General features: G+C 43.4%; 1 protein-coding gene across 3 annotated transcripts; it reads right to left on the reverse strand.

Moving 5' to 3' along the window:
• Nucleotides 1–309: 309 nt before the first annotated feature.
• On the reverse strand, nucleotides 310–18,767 carry SIAH1 (siah E3 ubiquitin protein ligase 1). 3 transcript variants are annotated; one of them, XM_083870357.1, is made up of 2 exons: nucleotides 18,700–18,767; nucleotides 310–1,707 (listed from the first exon to the last, which is right to left on the reverse strand). In XM_083870357.1, the coding sequence occupies exon 2, from the start codon at nucleotides 1,703–1,705 to the stop codon at nucleotides 857–859; it is 849 nt and encodes a 282-aa protein (XP_083726483.1). In that variant the 5' UTR covers nucleotides 1,706–1,707; nucleotides 18,700–18,767; the 3' UTR covers nucleotides 310–856. The 3 variants fall into 3 exon arrangements, with proteins under 3 accessions (XP_083726483.1, XP_083726482.1, XP_083726481.1); XM_083870356.1 differs by lacking the exon at nucleotides 18,700–18,767 and adding an exon at nucleotides 18,046–18,141; XM_083870355.1 differs by lacking the exon at nucleotides 18,700–18,767 and adding an exon at nucleotides 4,760–5,015.
• Between the last annotated feature and the right edge of the window lie 315 nt (nucleotides 18,768–19,082).

Genomic DNA, 19,082 nt, shown 5'->3' on the forward strand with positions numbered 1-19,082 from the left:
TTTTTTAAATTTGGAAAGTTCTTAATAATTGTTCATTTTTGTTAGAAGATAACTCAAAGTACAACAACATCTAGACCTGTTTTTAAAGGAGCTGTCTTTCCTGACACATCTTTGAACATAAGCACTCCTTTCGAGTTCAGTACATTCACAAATAGCTCAATTAAGAACAGTATCACCAATGAATTGACTACTGGAAAGAGACAAAATTTACCAAACATACAGAATAAGTTTTACCATAGCAATTATGCATATCAAAAGATGACACCTGTAATTAATTTTAAAAAGATACAAAAAAGAGAAAAACCTGAATTACAGAAAAGAAAGTCATATTTATTTAATGAAAAACTAGAAGTTAATAAAAATTAGCAAATACACAAAAAATATACACAAACAGCAGCAATACTATGTAGTGACTTACAAAGGGGGGGTGGGGAGGAGGAGGGGAAGCAGCGGCCAGAGACCAGACCGCTCAACATGGCTTGTCAGTCAAAGGGGGAGGAAAAAAACACAAACAAAAACACGGAACAGTATCCTTTTCAACAGTACAATCAATCTACAAACAAGTTTTTAGAATTATTTTACAACATTTCCTGTAGAATCAATTCTTAATACAAAAGATGCCCATTTTGGGTGTATATATATTTTCAGTGGTTTACTGTTGACTTATTTTAAATATATTAGTTACTACATGCAACTGCTTCCTGTAATTTAACAGCCTTTCCTTTTATTTACCTTCATTTATGTCTACCCTCCATCTACCAAATAATTTGTCTGACAGTCAAAGATGGTTACCCTATTTCTGCTAAATTAAATGCAACGGTTTTAAACACTGGCCTGAAGAGGTTTGATTGCCATTTCAACACATGGATATAGTTACGTTGATGCCTAAATTGCCATTTTCTGCAAAGAGCTGTGCAATGCTGGTGTCAAAGACTAGACAGTCACTATTCATAATGGCTGTTGCAATTCCCTCATGAATGGATCGAGGAGTTGCTTCCCAAGTCAATCGCCGCCTATGCCCGTTTAGCTCGAGTCGATAAGCAAAGTTTTCTGCCTGCTTGCGTGTTCCTATCAGCTGTACGATTGCAAAGAACTGCTGGTGACCATCGTATTTTTCCTGTTTCTCCAACACTAGCATGAAATGAAAGCCAAAACAAGACTGCATCATAACCCAGTCAACAGCACCAGGAAGATTAATGTCCGTGGCCAGGAACACTATATCTTCTCCCTGCAGCGTCGTGATGGACTTGTGCTGATGCATCAGGTGCGGCATGACGGCATCCAGAGAGCCTTGCCATTTACACGAAGCACCGGGGCAGGGGCAGGAGTAAGGCCTGAACTCACAGAGCTCCTCGTGGTCTGCTTTCTCCGTGTGGGGCAAAGTTATCTCGCAGCCGGAGGAGGCGTATTTACACGGGAAGAGTACGGAATTGGCAACCTTCTCCATGGCCAGGTTCCGGATGGAGCCCAGCGGGCCGCGGCAAGTGGGGCAGCAGGTGAGTTTGGGCCGACAGTTGCTACAGACCAGGTGGCCGCTCTGGCACTGCAGGATGGGCGGCAGTACATAGTCAAAGCACACGGGACACTCGAAGAGACTGGCCAGGTCATTGTTGGAGGCGGTGGTGCCCGTCAGCGCGGGCACCCTCTGCGAAGGCGTGCACTTGGAGGTTCCTGTGGGGAGGGCTGTGGCGGTCTGGCGGCTCATTTCTGCAACAGAGAGACAACACACATTCAGATATAACCACGCCTCACTGACTCTGCAGACAGCATCTCTTGGCTCACAAAGAACCTTCAAGAGACAGTAAGATACAAATGAAAGCAAAACCCCCTCATGTAAGACCAACTACATACATGGTATGGGTATATCAGTTGTACACGTAAGGTACAGACACCTCCATGACATGGAAACTGAACAAGTGAAGAAGTTCTGCTCATTGTTCTAAAGTGGCATTTACCTACCAGAAGCTGCAAGGGAGAGGAGTAAAGACATGCTAAAAATAAGAAGTTTGTTATTGCTGTTTTTTTTTAATATTGCATTTATGAAATGCTTCACTCAGATCTCTTGTCTGTATCAACTCTGCGTATGAAAAAATTCTAAGCTGCTGTGTATGAGAAATAAGGCATTTTTAATGGAAAAAAACTATCTTCTGGATAGGTGCCATGTTACATGATAGTAATCATGTTTACAGTGTAATTTTTAAAGAAAAAGTTGAAAAACACAGCTCAGAGAATTACTATCCTGCTTTTTTACCCAAGATAGGACAGTGACTCTTCATTTTCATTACTCTGCTACTGAGGCCCACAGCTTGTAAAGCACAGCCATTGCTTCAGCTTCCTTAACTAAACCATTTGTGAGGTCAAAAAACACACAAAAACCCAAAGCAATTACTTTATTTAATTTCCCAAATAAGACTAAAAATTCAAACTTCACTTGTTAAATTTGAGAATTCATTTTACCACATAAATACTCAAATATCTGCAGTCTCTTGGAAAGGCCCTCTTTATAAAGTTCTATGTTCAGTGGAGCTCCCACTGAAGTTCTGTCCTTTCCAATGTCCCCAGACAAAGGTGACAGCTGCCTGACCAAACACAGCTTGCTCGAGGCATTTCACAGATGTAGAACAAGCATCAGCCATATTTCTGAACATGTTATGTTTCTCCACACTCCTAACTCTCCTCCTTCTTGTGGAAAAGGAAATACTAGCACTATCTGAAAAAATAAACACAAGTTTTGAAAAAATAAACCATACCTTTGTAGGTAAAGGGCAGTTAAATAAAATGCTATCCAAAACTGGCTTCTGTTACACAGTACAGTTCTCAGCCACCCTAAGTGCCTCTCCGCGAGTACAACCAGCTCTGGATCTGTCACGTACGTATAAAGCTCTCAAAATAAACCTCATCTTTAATCTCCTTGCTATTTGACATGGGAATATTAGGCAATAGGCAAGCTTCCCATATTTAGCATCATTTCACCCACAAACTTACTCATACTTGGACCAGACAGCTCAGAGCAGCATACTGTGCATGCTTTTGCAAGACATGCACTGTTCAGGGCACAAAGCAGAGGAACCACGAGATTCCAACTCGCAAAACAACTTAGTCCTTGACATTGAAAAAGTAATGAGCGACAGACAAGTCCAAATTCCTCTACGGAAGTACCTCTCCCCAGAGCAGGAAAGTATGAGTGCCTAAGGTTCGATACTCAGTCACTGATTTTATGGGTCTCAAACCCACTGATCACATCTCCTCAACCCACCAAACTCTCTTCCTCCATCTCAGGCTTGGTGGTCTAGAAACACCCAACTCCCATCCTTGGGGAAAAACAGCCATGCAGCAGTTTTCAGTGCTGATCCACAGTTATGGATACTGCAGAGCTATGACAAGAATGTTTGTGTCTTTTGGCTGTATCTTCCCACTGTGAGGCATTCCAGCTTAGATGAGAAGTTTAGGATGTCTGTGACCAATCAAGCATGTGTCCTGGGGGAAGTGATGCTGCACCAGGCAGGGGACTGGAGCAGCAAGGATCTGGACCAGCTGCAGTGCCCTGTGTCCCCAGCAGCTACAGGTGGGGCCACCCTGCACTTCTGTGCTCCACAACAAACCATGGGCAATGGGAGAACCAATGCTGATCACACTGTTCTCTGGGGAACAGCTTGGAAATAACACGCATATTCACACGTAAAATTCTGGAAGTGTTTCCCTTCAAATACTGCCAACACACACATTTCAGAAAAGTCTGTGTGTGCTTCCTCCTGCCTGACCCTGTATGTCCTGATGCAGGGATCCCCTGTAACCTGCAGATAACGCTGGTGAAACCCACAGTGTCAGACCTGTTCCCCGGGCAGCCTGACGGGCTGGGTGAGCTCTGCTGTCTTTAATTACACCTCACTGAGCCCATGCAACAGTTAATGAAGCAACCTACAAACTTTGTGAAACACCTCGTGCACAGATGCACTTCCCACCTGAGCTTTGAGGTACAGAGGCACTGGGGAACAGATCTGTGTTACCAGTGCTCCCGTGTGAGCAGCCTCCACACACCTTCCACAACACTCACAGGAGCAGGGAATGGAACCAGCAGGAATCTCTGAACCAGAACACTGAGCTGAGCATGCAGGAAAGACACTGGATAAGGCTATAAACTGTAATTTACCAAGCCTAAACCTGCCCAAAGCCTACATTTTCATCACTCTTGTTAACACAAAGATGAATAATACATCTTGCATGCCTATCTCAAAAAATGACAAGTTAATCACAAGTAAAACTTTTAACAGTGGAATTTACAAACCAAGGAAAAACAACTACAGAACTGGAGAGAAAGTTTGAAGTTATTTTTAGTTACTAACTGCTTACTACAGGTAAAAACACCTATATGCAATATTTGCTATGGCATTATCTTTATTTGCACACACTAGGAACAAGTTTCTAAGCAACAGCAACAAACTAAGGAACACTAAGGTTCGTTTTCAAGAGTATTAGGTCCCTTAACTCCAATTATCCAAAAGACTATATATTTGAAGAAATTTACCCAACAGTAAGAGTGAAAAGGGGAAAACGCATCTTAAGATTTCCTAGCTCTAAATCAAGAAAAGCTGTTCTCGGTAACATCAGAACGCACCGACCTGTTGCTAAAAGCATTCTCGACACTGCTCTGGGAAAGGTGACGTGCACAGGCTACCGAGCCCTCCCGCGGGACATAACTTAACAGCTCCTACAAGCCCAGCTTTAAATCCTGCGCATAAGGCAATTGAAACGGCGCTACCTTTCCCCTTGCAGGTTTTACTCCCCGGCAAGCAAGCAGACCAGACGCCCTTCCAGGAATAGGGCCCGCTGGAGGCAGATCTGCCCGTCATGGGGCGCGGAGGAGCTCATGGCGTGTCCGCGCAGCACAGACGGGCTCGGGGCGCGGGCCGGGCGGCGGCCGAACACGCCCGCGCCCCCCGGCGGGCCCCGCTGTCACCGCCCCGGGCGGGCCCCGCTGTCACCGCCCCGGGCGGGCCCCGCGCCCCCATGCGCGCCCGCGCTCCGGCCCCGCGCCCCAAAATGGTTCCCCGACCGAGCCTCCCCCGCCACCGCCGCGCCGGGACCGCCCCGCCCCGTCTCTGCCTCCGGGGGAGGACCCGGCTGGGCCCCGCCCGCGGAATCGGGAACCGGGATCCGGCCCTGCCCTTCCCGCAGAACCGGGATCCGGCCCCGCCCCAAAGGGACCGGGATCCGGCCCCGCCCGGCCGCGCCTCACACGTGCGCACCGAGAGAGGCTCTGCTTCCCCCGAAATAACCGCTCTGAAAAAGCTACAGCTGCCATTCGAAACTCTTCCAAGAGATGGAAATCACTTCCTCCTATTTCAAGGATATTCCTCAGATGAGCGTTTTTCGCCGTGGATCTGTAAAATCCTATTCAACAGTAATTTTCTCCACTTGTATAAATATTATTCAATTAAGCAAAAGCATAATCTCAAGGAAAAGAAATGACCAACAGAGCTAGAACAATGTGGCGTACTTGATTATCTACTTGGACTATTTAAAAAATTAGAACAGATATAGGGATAAAGCAGCTGGAAACCAAGTCAACATGCTTGCATGATGCACACATTTTGCCCAGAAAAGCTCTGACATGATGATGTAACATGCTGATGTAATGATGGTAAGATCATGGCAGTACACGTTTCACTGGAGGCCATAGAACAAACACACTGAGATAAACTGTTGTGGTCGCATAAAAAGTAAGGCTACAATATCTGAGTAAAGAAAATTATCTTTAAAAATGTTTTCCTACTATTTGAAATCCAAGTCCTTTTCAAGAAGACTTGTATCAGCACTGTATTTCCCGCAAATAATGCCCAATTGCTATTAAAAAAAACCTGCCCACTCGATCCAAGGCTTCCTTCAGTCTCACCCACAAATGTGCAACATACAGCATCCCACCAGGTAAGATCAAGAGAGTCTAAAAGTAGAACAGAAAAGCTGAAGAAAAACTGCGCAGAAACAGCTCTTGAGAAACTAAGAGCGTGTTGTGAGGTGTGTGAAACATGCCCCAGGCTCCCCTGGTGTGGAAGGCAGTGTCCCCACAGCACGGCCACGGTCCCTGGACAGGTCAGAGCTGTGCTGCCCCTGTGCTTTGCCTTTGGGACCCGGGCACTAAACCTAAATACTGCAGGAATGGGAGGACACAACCAATCACTGGGTAAAAAGCCCTGCTGAGGCACAAGCACATGGAAAGTAGTCTGTAGAAGCTGAAAAAGCTGGTGTGCCTCATGTGCTGGGAATTAACAACGGTAAATAGGACTAGACTGACACTCTTCCAGCTTCTCACCTCACCAAGGTGTTGGCTCCAGACACATTCTAGAAATCACATTTGTGCTTCACTGCAATACAGGGCACCTTTGACAAATTCAACTCAGCATCATCCACTTCTCTCCTATCCTCACCCATATCAAATAGCCTAGACTTGAGTTTAGCATTTTAGTTTGCTTTTGAAAGGGTAACAATATTAGTTTGGGGGAAAAAAAATGCACAAAAGCTCTGTATAGTCATCTTAATGGTTGGAAGAGGAAAAGTCTCATATAAGAGTGATAAAAGGACAGAAAAAAATTATCATGATTGTCTGTATGTGATGCAATAATTATTTTTTTCTATAACACTTCAAACCAACTGAGTTCAGAGACTTCCATTTAAACTGCACTTTTAATGTATTACAGCCACCAACAAAGTAATAGCAAATCTTTCAACTTTTTCAACTGTTACAAGCATATTTGAGATTAAGACTTTTTTACACACAGTACTGTTAGAGAGCACTGAGAAATGAGAACAGGATGAAGCTGTGAAAAACACTGACAAGTTACTTTTTTCAAGATGTGACACAAGCCAACAAATGTCAAAACCCAAAAGCTAAATGAAAGGTTGAAAATACTCGTTAATTATAAAATATATAAGAGAAGAGCTTGCTAATATTTTTGAAGAAACTAGTACTTTTGATTTTATTTTATTTAAAAGACATTTTAGGGCCCAAGGTTTTGCCTTTAGCAGTCTATCAGTCAGTTTGTCTTTCCCAGCTCTCGGGAGATGTTGGATCCCAAGGCCTGGCATGGTCAGGATCAAATGCAGGCCTGGACAGACAGACGTGTGTTCCCTGCTCAGACACAGCCTCTGGACCTGCTGGCCTACTGCAGAATTTTTACAATGCAGTTTATGACAGAAAATTTTAATCAATTATATAATACAATTTAGTCTCTATACACTCTGGTTTTGACTAATGAATTAGGATATTTTTCAACCCTTCCAGACACTGTTTTCTTTGGTGCCCTTAGCTATGCTATTTGTTATTTCAGACACCTCAGGGCTTCTCTTTTCCTGCATAACAAGCAAAAGCTTGATCAATCCAATGAAACAGAATATTATAAAATGAGACCAAAATAAATATACAAAATTGAGTCAAGACTCTTGATGATTTCCTTTGCCAAAATGTCATCTGTACAGTTCGTCTCTTTTTCATACACAATTAGAGCATTTCCCACTACCTTGCAGTGACCCAGTCTGCCTAAAATTGAAGGTAATTTTTTTCTAGCACCTCAAGACATTCCCTACCAACCATTTTCCAACCACCAGGAAGGGAAATACCAATATAACCATGGAATAGTCTTTGTGGCCACCACTGCAGTGAGCTCCCAGCCCAATTCGCCATGTTTCTGATGTGTCCCACACGTGTTCCCTGGTACCCCACAGGATCCCCACGGCAGTGCCCATCCAGCCCTGCTCCCAGTTCAGCACAGCCCGTGTGGCAGATGCAGACACAAACACAGCCATGGAAACACTGACAGCAGCATTGTTACACCCACCAAATTAGAGTGACCTATTTCTAACTCAATGCAAAAAACTTGACTTTGGTCAGAGCTGTTTGACTTCTGCCCCATCACTGTTGCTCACTATTTCTCCTGAGGAGATGTGCTGGAATATTCAACACCAGCCCATGAGAGGTTTTTCCCTAACTGTTAAAGATTTTCTTTCCAACGACTTTATAAGGTAAGATTAGGAAGGAACATTATCTTGTAGAAGACATACAATGACCACATCAAAATCACATTAGTAACCAACTACTATGACTGAAGTGTTCAATTTTAAATGCAACAAAGAAGTTTATCAATTCCAACAAGTGAATAACCTGTTCTCCAGTCAACCAGAGCTTCAACATCCACCTTTGCACAGAATTGGAGCCCACGCTTTTATGGTTCTCCAGCCTTGTGAAGGAAGACAAGCTGAGGAACAAAGCTCTGTGAAAAAACCTGATAAACTCTCAAATTTCATTCCAAGGAAAACTAAAAATGTCTGATCAATAGCCAAAATCTGAGTTTGGATTGCTCACTCTGTACTCTGTAGGCAGAGAACATGCCAGCTTTTACACTTTATATGTAGAATTAAGTAAAAAAGCAGGTTTCCTTGTAAATTCAGACTCCCTACAAATCATAAAGCAAAACAGGATGATTATCTCTCCTGTTTTTTGAGCTTGGAAGGAAAGGAAGGAAGACAGAAAGCAAAAGCTACAGGAACTGTCAAAGAAATTCCTGAAAATTTAAGTTATATTAAAACCAACTAATCAAATGCCACTGTGAAAAAAGAAAATGCAGTAATACATTAAATAAATTGGTATAAAAATTATTGATATTTGGTATTCTAATGTAATAAAAGGGAATTTAGTGAAATTATATAGAGCTAAACAAAAATACAGGGAAAATCCACTTTCTACACACAAATCAAAACCAAACGCTTGCATTAAAAAGACTGTGGGCCACTTCCATACTGGACCTGACCATATTTCTCCTTTTTAAAGCAAGCAAGCAACTTGTCTTGCTGTGACATTGCCAAATCCCAGCCAGCAGAGAGGTGTGAAGATGGTGACAGAGAAACACTGCTGCAGGCTGTGCCCTGCCCTGCACCTGGTGGTGCTGTCTGAGGAGAGCCTTCTCTGCCCTCCTGCCCCAGCTCTGTGTCGCCAGGGCCAGGATCAGCAGGCAGCAGTGGCCAGAGCCCTCCTTGGCACAGGACACCCAGAGCTGCCCCCACAGGGACCCTACAGCACCATAAACCATGGGAGGGACCCAAGCTGGCCCCTGTGCCCCAGGAGCCTTGAGAAACCCCACAGAGGGTTGCCTGCCTGCAGCTCTGCACATTAAGATAGCAGAAATCAGAGAGTCTAAGAAAATAAAGAAAACTTCATATGAAAATACAGGTAACTCTATGCAAACTAAGTAACAGGGAAAAATTATTTTATTTTTAGTAGAATCTAGTTTCTGTTCACTGTGCGCAGAGCACACTGGATTGAGCTGTATCAGAGCCATCCTTCAACAATTCATCCCACTAATATCTATAAACAGAGGGAGACAGCTACCTTTTAAAAAGTTCTCAACATACAATGCTACAATAAAAAGTAAGGCAGTACACAGAAGGACCAGCTACACAGCAAACTAGTAAGAGCAGCAGAAAAGAGAAAAGCAAGGTATTTTTCATGCTCTAACACATCCTGCCATTCAGAAGTCTCTAAACAGGAAGCACTCAATTGTTCTACAAGGCATCATAGATGGGCTCTGTATACAACTACACTCCATTAGAATTAAAAAAAAAAAAAAAAAAAAAAAAAAAAAAAAAAAAAAAAGGGGAAAAAAGAAAATAAATAACCAACCCCCTCTGTAGACATTAACAGCAAATCCTACCACGTGTGACAATTTGGGGGCTGTGTTTCTCTCCTCAGTCTGATTTTGCAAACTCTACACTCTCCAGGGCATGCTGTAATTGCCACGCAATATTGCATCACCATTGCTGTGTCTGTGGCAGACACAGGGAGGAGGGTGTGGCATGGAAGCACCTACCTTAATTCAGTCAGGCTCAGCTAAAAGAAGTACCTGTACTTTGATGTGTCTTCACTTGCCAAGTCTTTCTGTGATAACTACTCCAATTCAAATTCAAGACCTATTTTATGTTCGATATTTTTCCTGCATAACTTGACAGTAGTAGGGAGCAGAGCATTAAAATAACCAGACCCCATCAAGGAGATCTCCAAATACAGACTGCCCTACAGGAGACTGACCCGTGACACAGAGAGCCCCTCTGCAGGAAATCAGGGCAGGATGATGTACATTGGCTACTTTTATAAAGATGCCTCATCTGGTTCATTGCTTAGGTTTGTACATACTTCCATTTTAAATCCCGCTTCTTCTTGGGCTCCATCACTTGTTCTGTATTCCTGTGTGCAGCTCTGATGACAGTGGAGCCTGTGTAAATCTCAGCAATCTAAACTCAGGAGGGCTTGGAGAATCAAGATATTTATTCCAGAGTACAGACCTTGGTGCCACAAGGTATGTCAGGTATGGATCCTACATAAATACATCCAGAATCAGAGAACATACTAGCGGCACTGGAAGCCTAACTTTTAACACTTCAGAAATTATTAAGTTTTCAGAACCTCTAGTACGAAACTACACAGAATCTCTAGTCTGAGAGTTTTTATAAATCTGGGGTTTTTTTAATGAATTTAATCTTCGAAAGCAAGAACTTTTAGAAGAATCTTACAATGTATTTATTTTATCACAGACACAAACCACAAGGAGAACAAAACACATATTTAAAAGTAAAGAGTTGATTTTGTATTTTTAAAATAGACATTTCTGAATTTTGGAACTAAAATTTTCCTACTATGCATACTAATTCAAAAGAAAAGCTGTGGCAGTCTAATGTGGGCCACAGGTTTTTGTATTTTGTTTATATACCACAAGTAGAAAACAGCACTCAACTTGGACTCTAAGCAATGTAAGACCTTAATAAAAGAAGTCCAAAATTACAGTGGGATTTTTGCATTTTGTGTGTGATGATTCCACACTTTTCTTTAAACCTCCTATTTTCTGCATGCCTTGTGTTTCTGGAACCTATTCTTTGAAGCCCACGTGCCTCCATTAGAAACAACTCTGATTTTATTTCTGTGATTTAGCTTTTCCCCATTCATCAATTCTGAATCAACTGTTTCTTGTAATACTGTTGCATGAAAATTCAATTGCCACAATAATTAATATTTTTTATCATTATTAAAATCAACAATATGTTAATCAACATCTCAAAACTCAGCTACTGACAACTCTGCAGCCAAGCCTGGTTACTGCTGCAGACAACAACAGTTCTACAGCTTCTCATCAAAGCCTCAGGTTTAAAATGCAGCTTTAACTCACAAATAAGAGCCGTCTCCCAGAAAGTTCCCAGCCTGAGCACAGACCAGAGATGGGTGGAGCTGCTCGTATCACAGCCCACCACGCTGCATGAAAAGACTGAGCATTCCTTGAAACCTTTTAAAAAAAGCCAACCAAACCCACGATTAGTGGTGCAGAGCCCAAGTCTGTGGCAGGGCAGACCTGGGGTTAGTTCCTGTTTTGTCACGAGCTTCTGAGTCACCACAGGCAAGTACTTCCCTGCCTTTTACAGGTTTTAAACTACCACAAGTAGCTGTGAGTCTCACCCATTAATGCAAAAAGGAATGAAATTACTTGATAAGGATACCAAGTTAACCCTGTTAGACCCTATTCAAATTTACTTCAGGTTAGTAATAACTGAATCTCATTACACACTAAAAGACACTGTTAAATTATTTAACATCTCAGTTTTTACAGTCCGCAATCACCAGACTTCAATCACTGTTTACTTTCCAACTCCTGCTCACATATGGATAACTGCCCTCTACTCATTCCAGTATTTTGGACATCAAAGAGACAAATTATGGAGACACTGGCAACACCCTTCTCACTACTTCTACTGTATCTAATCTGAAGGCCCTCCTGATTTTATGAAAAGTAAAGTAACCTTTCTTTAGAGAGGTCCTTGAATTAGCAAAAAAAAAAAATCCCTCACCCTTTTTTGTGAAGCTTCAAGTACCCAGATTTTCCAGCAGGTAATTTAAATTCAGCAGGGAAAAAAAAGCTCTTGGGCAAGAGAATTACATGTTCTTTTATTGCCATTAAATTCTGTTCAGGTACATCTCAAATGCCAAGTAAAATGTATGCACTGTTTCACTTATTTGTATTGCTTTGGAATTGCTTCATGGCATACAAAATTAAAATTCTGTCATAATCTCTCTGAAGTCAGGCCTGAGTCTGCATCAGAAATTAAAACACAAGACACTATAAATGGTTTGGAAATGACAGGAGTAGACATTTTTCTGCTACTTCATGTTCTCTCTATCTGCACTTTCTAAATTCAAGACCTATCACTGTCTTTCTCTGCAAAATATTGTCCTCTCTTCTGTTAGGTACTCAAAATCAAAACTTGAGTCTGTTGCAGTGCTGAATCTTGAACATCAACTCTTAGCCATGAATCACTGCCTAAAGCACAGCTGTAAAATTCAGTATTTTTTTAGCCTTTTTCTTTTACACCAGTATAACAAAACTAGAATAGGTTGGAGGATCAAGCATTTGCAAGAAAGGGAAATAAAAAATTTACAGTTTCACAGGCAACCTTAAGCCTACCTCCTCATGCACATTAAAGATCAGCTTTCACTGAAATCCTCTTTTTCCCTACACTTAACTCCATTAGTAGAGCACCTGTAAATCCATGGACGAATTATGACTCTACAAGGAACAACAACTTTTGTTTAAACAGAACAACAGATTCTAAACCAAAACTTTTAAGTCAGCAGCTGGTTTTAATATGCACAAAAGTGCTCTTAAAATTACTGCTTTACAGGTGCTGTTTTGGAAGAATGTCCATCTCAGCTGCTATTTTGAAATGCATATTTTTTTAATCTGTAAAATTTCCTTTCTAATAATTAGACTTGACCCAGCACAAAGCCACACTAAAATTTCATAGTACACCATCAACATCTGCCAGCCAAATGATTCCCCAGTCACACCTGTGCAACCAGTCTCCAAATTACACCTTAGTGCCCTTGTGCAATCACACAGATATGGCCATGGAGAGATGAACCCAGTACAAATTAACTCCCAACTGTGTTGATGCCTTCATGCACAAAAATGAGGGAAATTCCTGTGAGTGAAAGTAGTTTTGTGACTCTTTTAAAGACTTTTATATAAATACATGTACATATATATTTCAAAATAAACAGTCATTCAGAAACCAAAATATTAGTTGAGCAGAGCATTTTCACAACTTTTATAAGGAGACAATTGCACATGTCCTTGTGAGACAGAAAGGAGCAATATTTAAGGCAAAAGTGATCAGCTTTAAAGACAAGAAGTTTCTCTTTTACACCCTAAAGTGGGGTCATACAGGTGTCAACACAAAAATGTATATCAAACCATGTTTAACACATGATTTCTGAAACAACATTAGGTAATTTAATATTAAAATATAAAACTGTAGCAGACACATATTGGTAAAAAAAAGACAGAAGGTAATGATGTTAATTAAAAAAAAAAATCAAGACTCCATTTTTATAGAAAGGAGTTAGTCACTACCTTTCAAAGTAGAAACATAGCATGTTTTAAAGGTTCTTAAATATTTTAATAGCACTTTTAAGAAAACTGCTCAGTTACAATGTTTCTTAAGAGCCTTCATACAGCACTACAAGAAAATGGTTTATCTACAGGACGAAGAAGGACCCATCAGCTACAGCTCCATGACAGCAGGTACACACACAGAGGATGCTGCAGAGCAATTCCACCATTTCCACAACAAACAAAAGCAGGCTGCCACCAAACTGAGTGGTTGTGCTGCCTGCTTTTTACCCACTGGCTTTCTTTCTCTTTAAGGTAATGTACCCAACAAGAACAGTCTTGCACAAGTACCTGAGCACTTCCCCTGGCACCCAGGAAGCACCAAAGCCCAGCACCAATCCTGTCTCAGCTCTGAGCCTGCCCTGACAGGGCCCCCACAGTGACAGAGGTGACACCTCCTGCAGCAGGGCTGAGCTCAGGGTCCCCTGGTGCCACCTGCCCCGGGAAGGGCTCCAGGGAACAGGAATCCTCTCCTCTCCTCACAGACTGAACTTGGGACTGAAACTGCTCACATGTTTCACATTCCCATCGGTGGAGCAACATTGCAAATTAACACTGGCAGCCCAGCAGCAAGTGTACCTTGGATGTGCCACAGCTTGTGTGGTGCTACATCTTCTATTATTTCTCTTTTCCTAACACTGATGTGTGAACAACAACTAACCACATATTTTAGGAATAACGCAGACTTTTGGAAAAAATCATAGGGGGGAAAAAAACCTTTTAAACCCCACTTCAAACTAACACCTACATCTCACTTCAGCATGAAGCAACTTGTACCAAGATTTACAAAACAGAAACCTTGTATTGCAGTTGTCATCCCCTTGTAAAATATATGAGACATGTAACTTTCTCTCATGAAAGATCTGTAACAAGGAGCAAACAGAAACAACAAAGATAAGCCTTTTAACACATGTACATTTCTAAGCTAGACACCAATTCTAGAAATTTTCATGCGATTTATTTTAAAGCTTTCCTTCCTGCAGTTTAACAGCAAATTACTTTAAAATACTCCTACTCCAGTTAAAACCTTTGCACAATCCATACATTAGCAAAATTTAAAGAACAATTTACCTTCCATATATTTCATCTGAACATGTATTTGAAAGTAACTCTTGAAAGTGTGGCATTTTAAATGCTCCTCCTTGACAGCATTAAAAAAAAAAAACAACCTTGAAAAGTGACTGTTGTCTTTCTTCAGAGACTGAATTACTTTTTGCTCTGTTCAGTACTATGTGTCAAGAATTCTAGAAAAGAGCCTTAAAATATTTAAAGACTTCATGCCACTGTGCTGATTTTGCTTTGGGTAGAGTTGATTATCTTTGCAGTGGCTGGGACAGGGCTGTGTTTGGGTTTGTGCTGGAAGCAGGGCTGATAAATACAGATGGTTTTGCTGTTGCTGAGCAGAGCCTGCACAGTCAAGGCCTTTCCTGGTTCTCACAGCAGCCCAGCAGGGGAGGCTGGGGGTGAACACCCTGGGAGGGGACACAGGCAGCACAGGTGACCCCAGCTGAGCAGAGGGACAGCCCACACCACCTGGCACCACGCTCAGCATGTAAAGCTGTGAGGAAGAGGAGGCAGGGGATGTTTGGGGTGATGGCTTTTGTCTCCCCAGGGAACCACCAAGCACAATGGAGCCCTGCTTTGCTGGGCATGGCTGGGCACCTGCCCTGCTCATGGGAAGTGGTGAAAGAATTCCTTGCCTTGCTTCGCTTCTGTGTGCAGCTCTTCCTTTACCTATTATACTGTCTTTATCTCAATCCAAGACGTTTTATTTTGCTTTTACTCTTTCAATTCTCTCCTTGATCCCGCAGGTGGGGAAGTAAGAGAGAGAGGCTGTGTGGTACTGAGCTGCCAGCTTGGGTTAAACCACCCCAGCCACACAAACCACACTTGAAAGAACTTCTCTTTTCACTTTTAAGGAGTGGATGAGTAACTTTTTAAAGCAGCCAAAGTTATCACTACACTTTCCTTGTTGTTCTTCATGTCCAGCAAGGTCATCAATTGCTACAAGAAGAGATAAAAATGTGTTTCTGGATAAGGCAGACCAAAAAGGAAAAGGTCAGCAACTGGCTATAGAGCAACTTACTGCACTTACATCAACTGCCCTGGAATATACCCATGATAATTTTGTAATTAATTTTTCCAGGTGTGAGAGGACAAATACAGATTTTATCATTTAAATAACATTTTACTTCCTCCCTGAAAGCACAGCCAATCTCACTTTTCATATTCAGCTTGTATAAAGAAAAACAAGTTAAAATCAGAAGTGGACCATTTGGTTAGCTGTAATTATCTAGCACTTTATCTGATTAAAGTACTGTGGAATTAATAACCAAATCTCTCATTATTCCTATGATAACACAAAGAATCATCATTTTATACAGTCACTCAAACAGGCAGATATCTAGAATAGTTGTCCTGGCCATTACAGAAACATGGATAAGAATTAGAATCCCCCTCTCTAATGGCACAAAACTTAAAAAGACTATTAAATGGGGGTTTTAAAGACTATTAAATGCTGGCTTTTGTCTTTTTACTCCACTGTAAAGCTGACAGCTGAACATACCCTGGCACATCAAACAACCCCAAGTCACTGACGTAGGAAGATTTTTGCTTACATGCAATTAAGTGCCAACAGCAGAATCCCAGGTAAACCTGAAGTAACAGTTCACAGTAACAACACAGTGTTAATGCATATCTTCCAATCTCTAGCCCACAATGTGATGCTGTACACAGAAAACACACACCAAAATGACATTTTCATCATGACATTGAACATTTAGGAAAAGAACAGTACGTACACTTTGAAAAGCAACCTGCTTACACCAAATTTTTCTTATTAATGAAACATTCTTATTAATAAAAACATTTTAAGGTAACAATATGTCTCTGTTGTGTATTTTGTTGAAGTAAAAAAGCAAAACCCAAAAACCTCTTACTGTTTTAATTACAACTAGTTTTTACTTTTTTTTTTTTAATGCTGATTTCCCTTATTAAACCAAAGCAACAAAAATCAAAGATCCAGTTAAAAAAAAAATAAAAATCTGCACCTACAGTGTTCATGACATTTAGGACTGTAAACTTTGGAGCAGAGATCCTGAGCTGGAGGCCCCAGGTGATGTCTGAGGTGAACTAGAGCCTGGCAGCATCCTCAGCCCAGCGCTGCTGCTCCCTGCAGCAGGTACCACCAACAGCCCCCAGCAGGAGCTCAGGTAACCACAGGCGGCACACTCTGCCTTTCTGCACTGCCTACATGCACCACAACTGCAGAAATGAGTTCTTTGTATGTCTCGAGAATTTCAAATTTCATTCGTTTACCTTGACTGTTCTGCATCAGTTTAGCTCCTGAAAATAAGACAATCATTAAAGCAAAAAAAGACCCTAATAACCCATCTGGCAAAACTCAGTCCAGCTTTTAAAGCTGACAGTTAAAAGACTAAAAGCATTACTGCAGAAGAAAAATAGAGCAAAGCGATTCTAACTTAAAATTAAGAACATTACATGTCTAAGAGCAGTTGCATGCATAGTCTTCCAGAATGTTTTATCTGAAGACCATAGTTCATAAAACTGTCCTACTTGATTTCTTTGAATTTTCAGACCAAAGAGTTGCTTCTCACATGAACATGCTCATGCTTTTCCAAATTAGAGGCAGGTGTCTGACATTTGAGCAGGATTTTTCAATTCACACTAAGCAAAGAGCAGCAACTCTGCTCAAACCTAACTATGGAAAGTCATCATGTTATTTAAAGTATTTACTTTCCTTAGTTCACACCTACTTAGCTGGAGCCACTGAATTTCTGAGCTAACTCCTCCACTACAGTCCAGCTGGACTATGGCATTAAAACCTTACCAACAGAAATGGCACATAAACAGTTAAGCTCCTTCATCTGGATACACTTTCAGGTCAAAAATGCCCATCATTTCATCAGGTTCAGAATTCTTGAGTCACAACAGATTTCTAAAATTATATCACTGATGAATAGGTCTTATTCTTCTGCTTTCCTCTATGATTTTTTTCACTGCTGTGAAAAGGGCAAAGGCTATTTAAAAACATTAATTTCCATTGAAATGAACATAATTTCTAGCACTCCATTTTTACTTTAGGTATACTCATCAAAGTTATTTTCTGCAACGAATAAATAGTCCAGAGAACCAAGCTTTACCCTAAAAACCCCTGTATCAGTGTACCTGTACTCCAATAACTTCAACCTTCTTGCAGACCAGCTTGATTAAATCAGGGTTGAGAACAGTCTTTCCATTTTCCCTCCCCCTCTGGAATGCACCGTGCTAGTCTCAGTTTAGAAGGGAGATAAACAGACAACTGAAACTATGTCCCGAGCGTGGAATATCCCGTGTCCTTCATGACCTAGTCCAATTAGCTACGAGCTCCCTAACAGACACTCATGTGCCACGTTAAACAAATCAAATCACTTCATCTATTTATTTAGACCACGAGCATACTGCTCATTACAGAGACACGGCAATATTCACCCAGACTGCTTGAAAAGGAGAAATACTGGAGAAATATTGTATTAATATAAGCATAAAAGTGCCACCAGCTCACCGCTGGAAAAGAAACTTGGTTCTTCTCCTGAAGAAATACTCAAGATGCTTTGCCTTTCACTACAAACGCTGTTGTCTCCCGTCCTTTTAAAATCGCGGAGAAGGGGAAAGCACGAAGGTCCCCAGCCTTTAAAGCTTGAAGGGGAAGCCACAGGATGGGTAAAAGCCTCCCTCCCTCTTTGCTCTCACCGGATTAGGTAAGAGCCAGCAGCCCTGCCGGTAATGCCAGCGAGGGGCACCGGCGGCCCGTTCAGCCCCGCTCACGGCCCGTTCCGGGAGCTGGCAGGGCCTGCCCGGGCCCGCGGCGCTCCCCGAGCACAAAGCGCGGCGGGGCCGGGGCCGAGCCCGAGCCCACAAAGGGGCAGCCCCGGCCCGGGCGGCGCAGTCTGGGCCGTGCCGCCGCCTCCGCCCGCACACAATGGCCCGGCGGAAGGGCCGGGGGCCGCCGCTCCCCGCAGGCCCCGCTCCCCCGAGCCGCGCACTGCGCCGCCCGCCCGGGCCGCGCTTAGGCCGCGCCGGGGCCTTGTCCGAGCCCGCCCCGCGGCCGCGCCGGGGCCTCCCGCGGGCGGCGGCGGCGGGGCCCGGGCGGGGGGGGCTGCGGGCCCGCGGCGGGCGAGCCGCTCCCGCCGCCCCCGGCGCTCCCCACGGCGCTCACCTGTGGGCGCCGAGCAGGCGGGACCCGCTGAGGCGGCCTTGGCTCCCGCGATGGCGGCTCCTCCGCGCCAGCCGAACTGCGCTGCGCCGCTCCGGCCGAGACGCTCCGTGCGCGGCCCGGGCCCCCCGCGCGCTCCCCGCCTCCCTCCCTTCCCTCGCTCTCTCGCTCGTTCGTTCTCTCGTCTCGCTCGCTCCGTGCGCCGCGGGCACGCGCCGGCTGCGCCCGAGCGATCCTGCCGCCTCCGCGCGCGCGCGCTCCACGGGCGCGCTCCCGACAGCGCCCCCCCACTCCCCTCACGGCTCTCCCGCGCACGCGCAGACGCGGCCGCGCTCTGCCCCGCGCCGGCCGCGAACAAAGGCCGCGCTGCCCGTCCGCGCCTCCCG

Source organism: Zosterops lateralis, assembly GCF_965231275.1.
Source record: "Zosterops lateralis genome assembly, chromosome: 12".
Classification (NCBI taxonomy): domain Eukaryota; kingdom Metazoa; phylum Chordata; class Aves; order Passeriformes; family Zosteropidae; genus Zosterops; species Zosterops lateralis.

Excerpts from the sequence above, each read along its gene's own strand:
- SIAH1 (XM_083870355.1), bottom strand. The coding sequence starts at position 4,850 with ATGACGGGCAGATCTGCCTCCAGCGGGCCCTATTCCTGGAAGGGCGTC. Across the intron at positions 1,708-4,759 it reads TAAAACCTGCAAGGGGAAAG|AAATGAGCCGCCAGACCGCC; the intron begins GTAGCGCCGTTT and ends TCTCTGTTGCAG.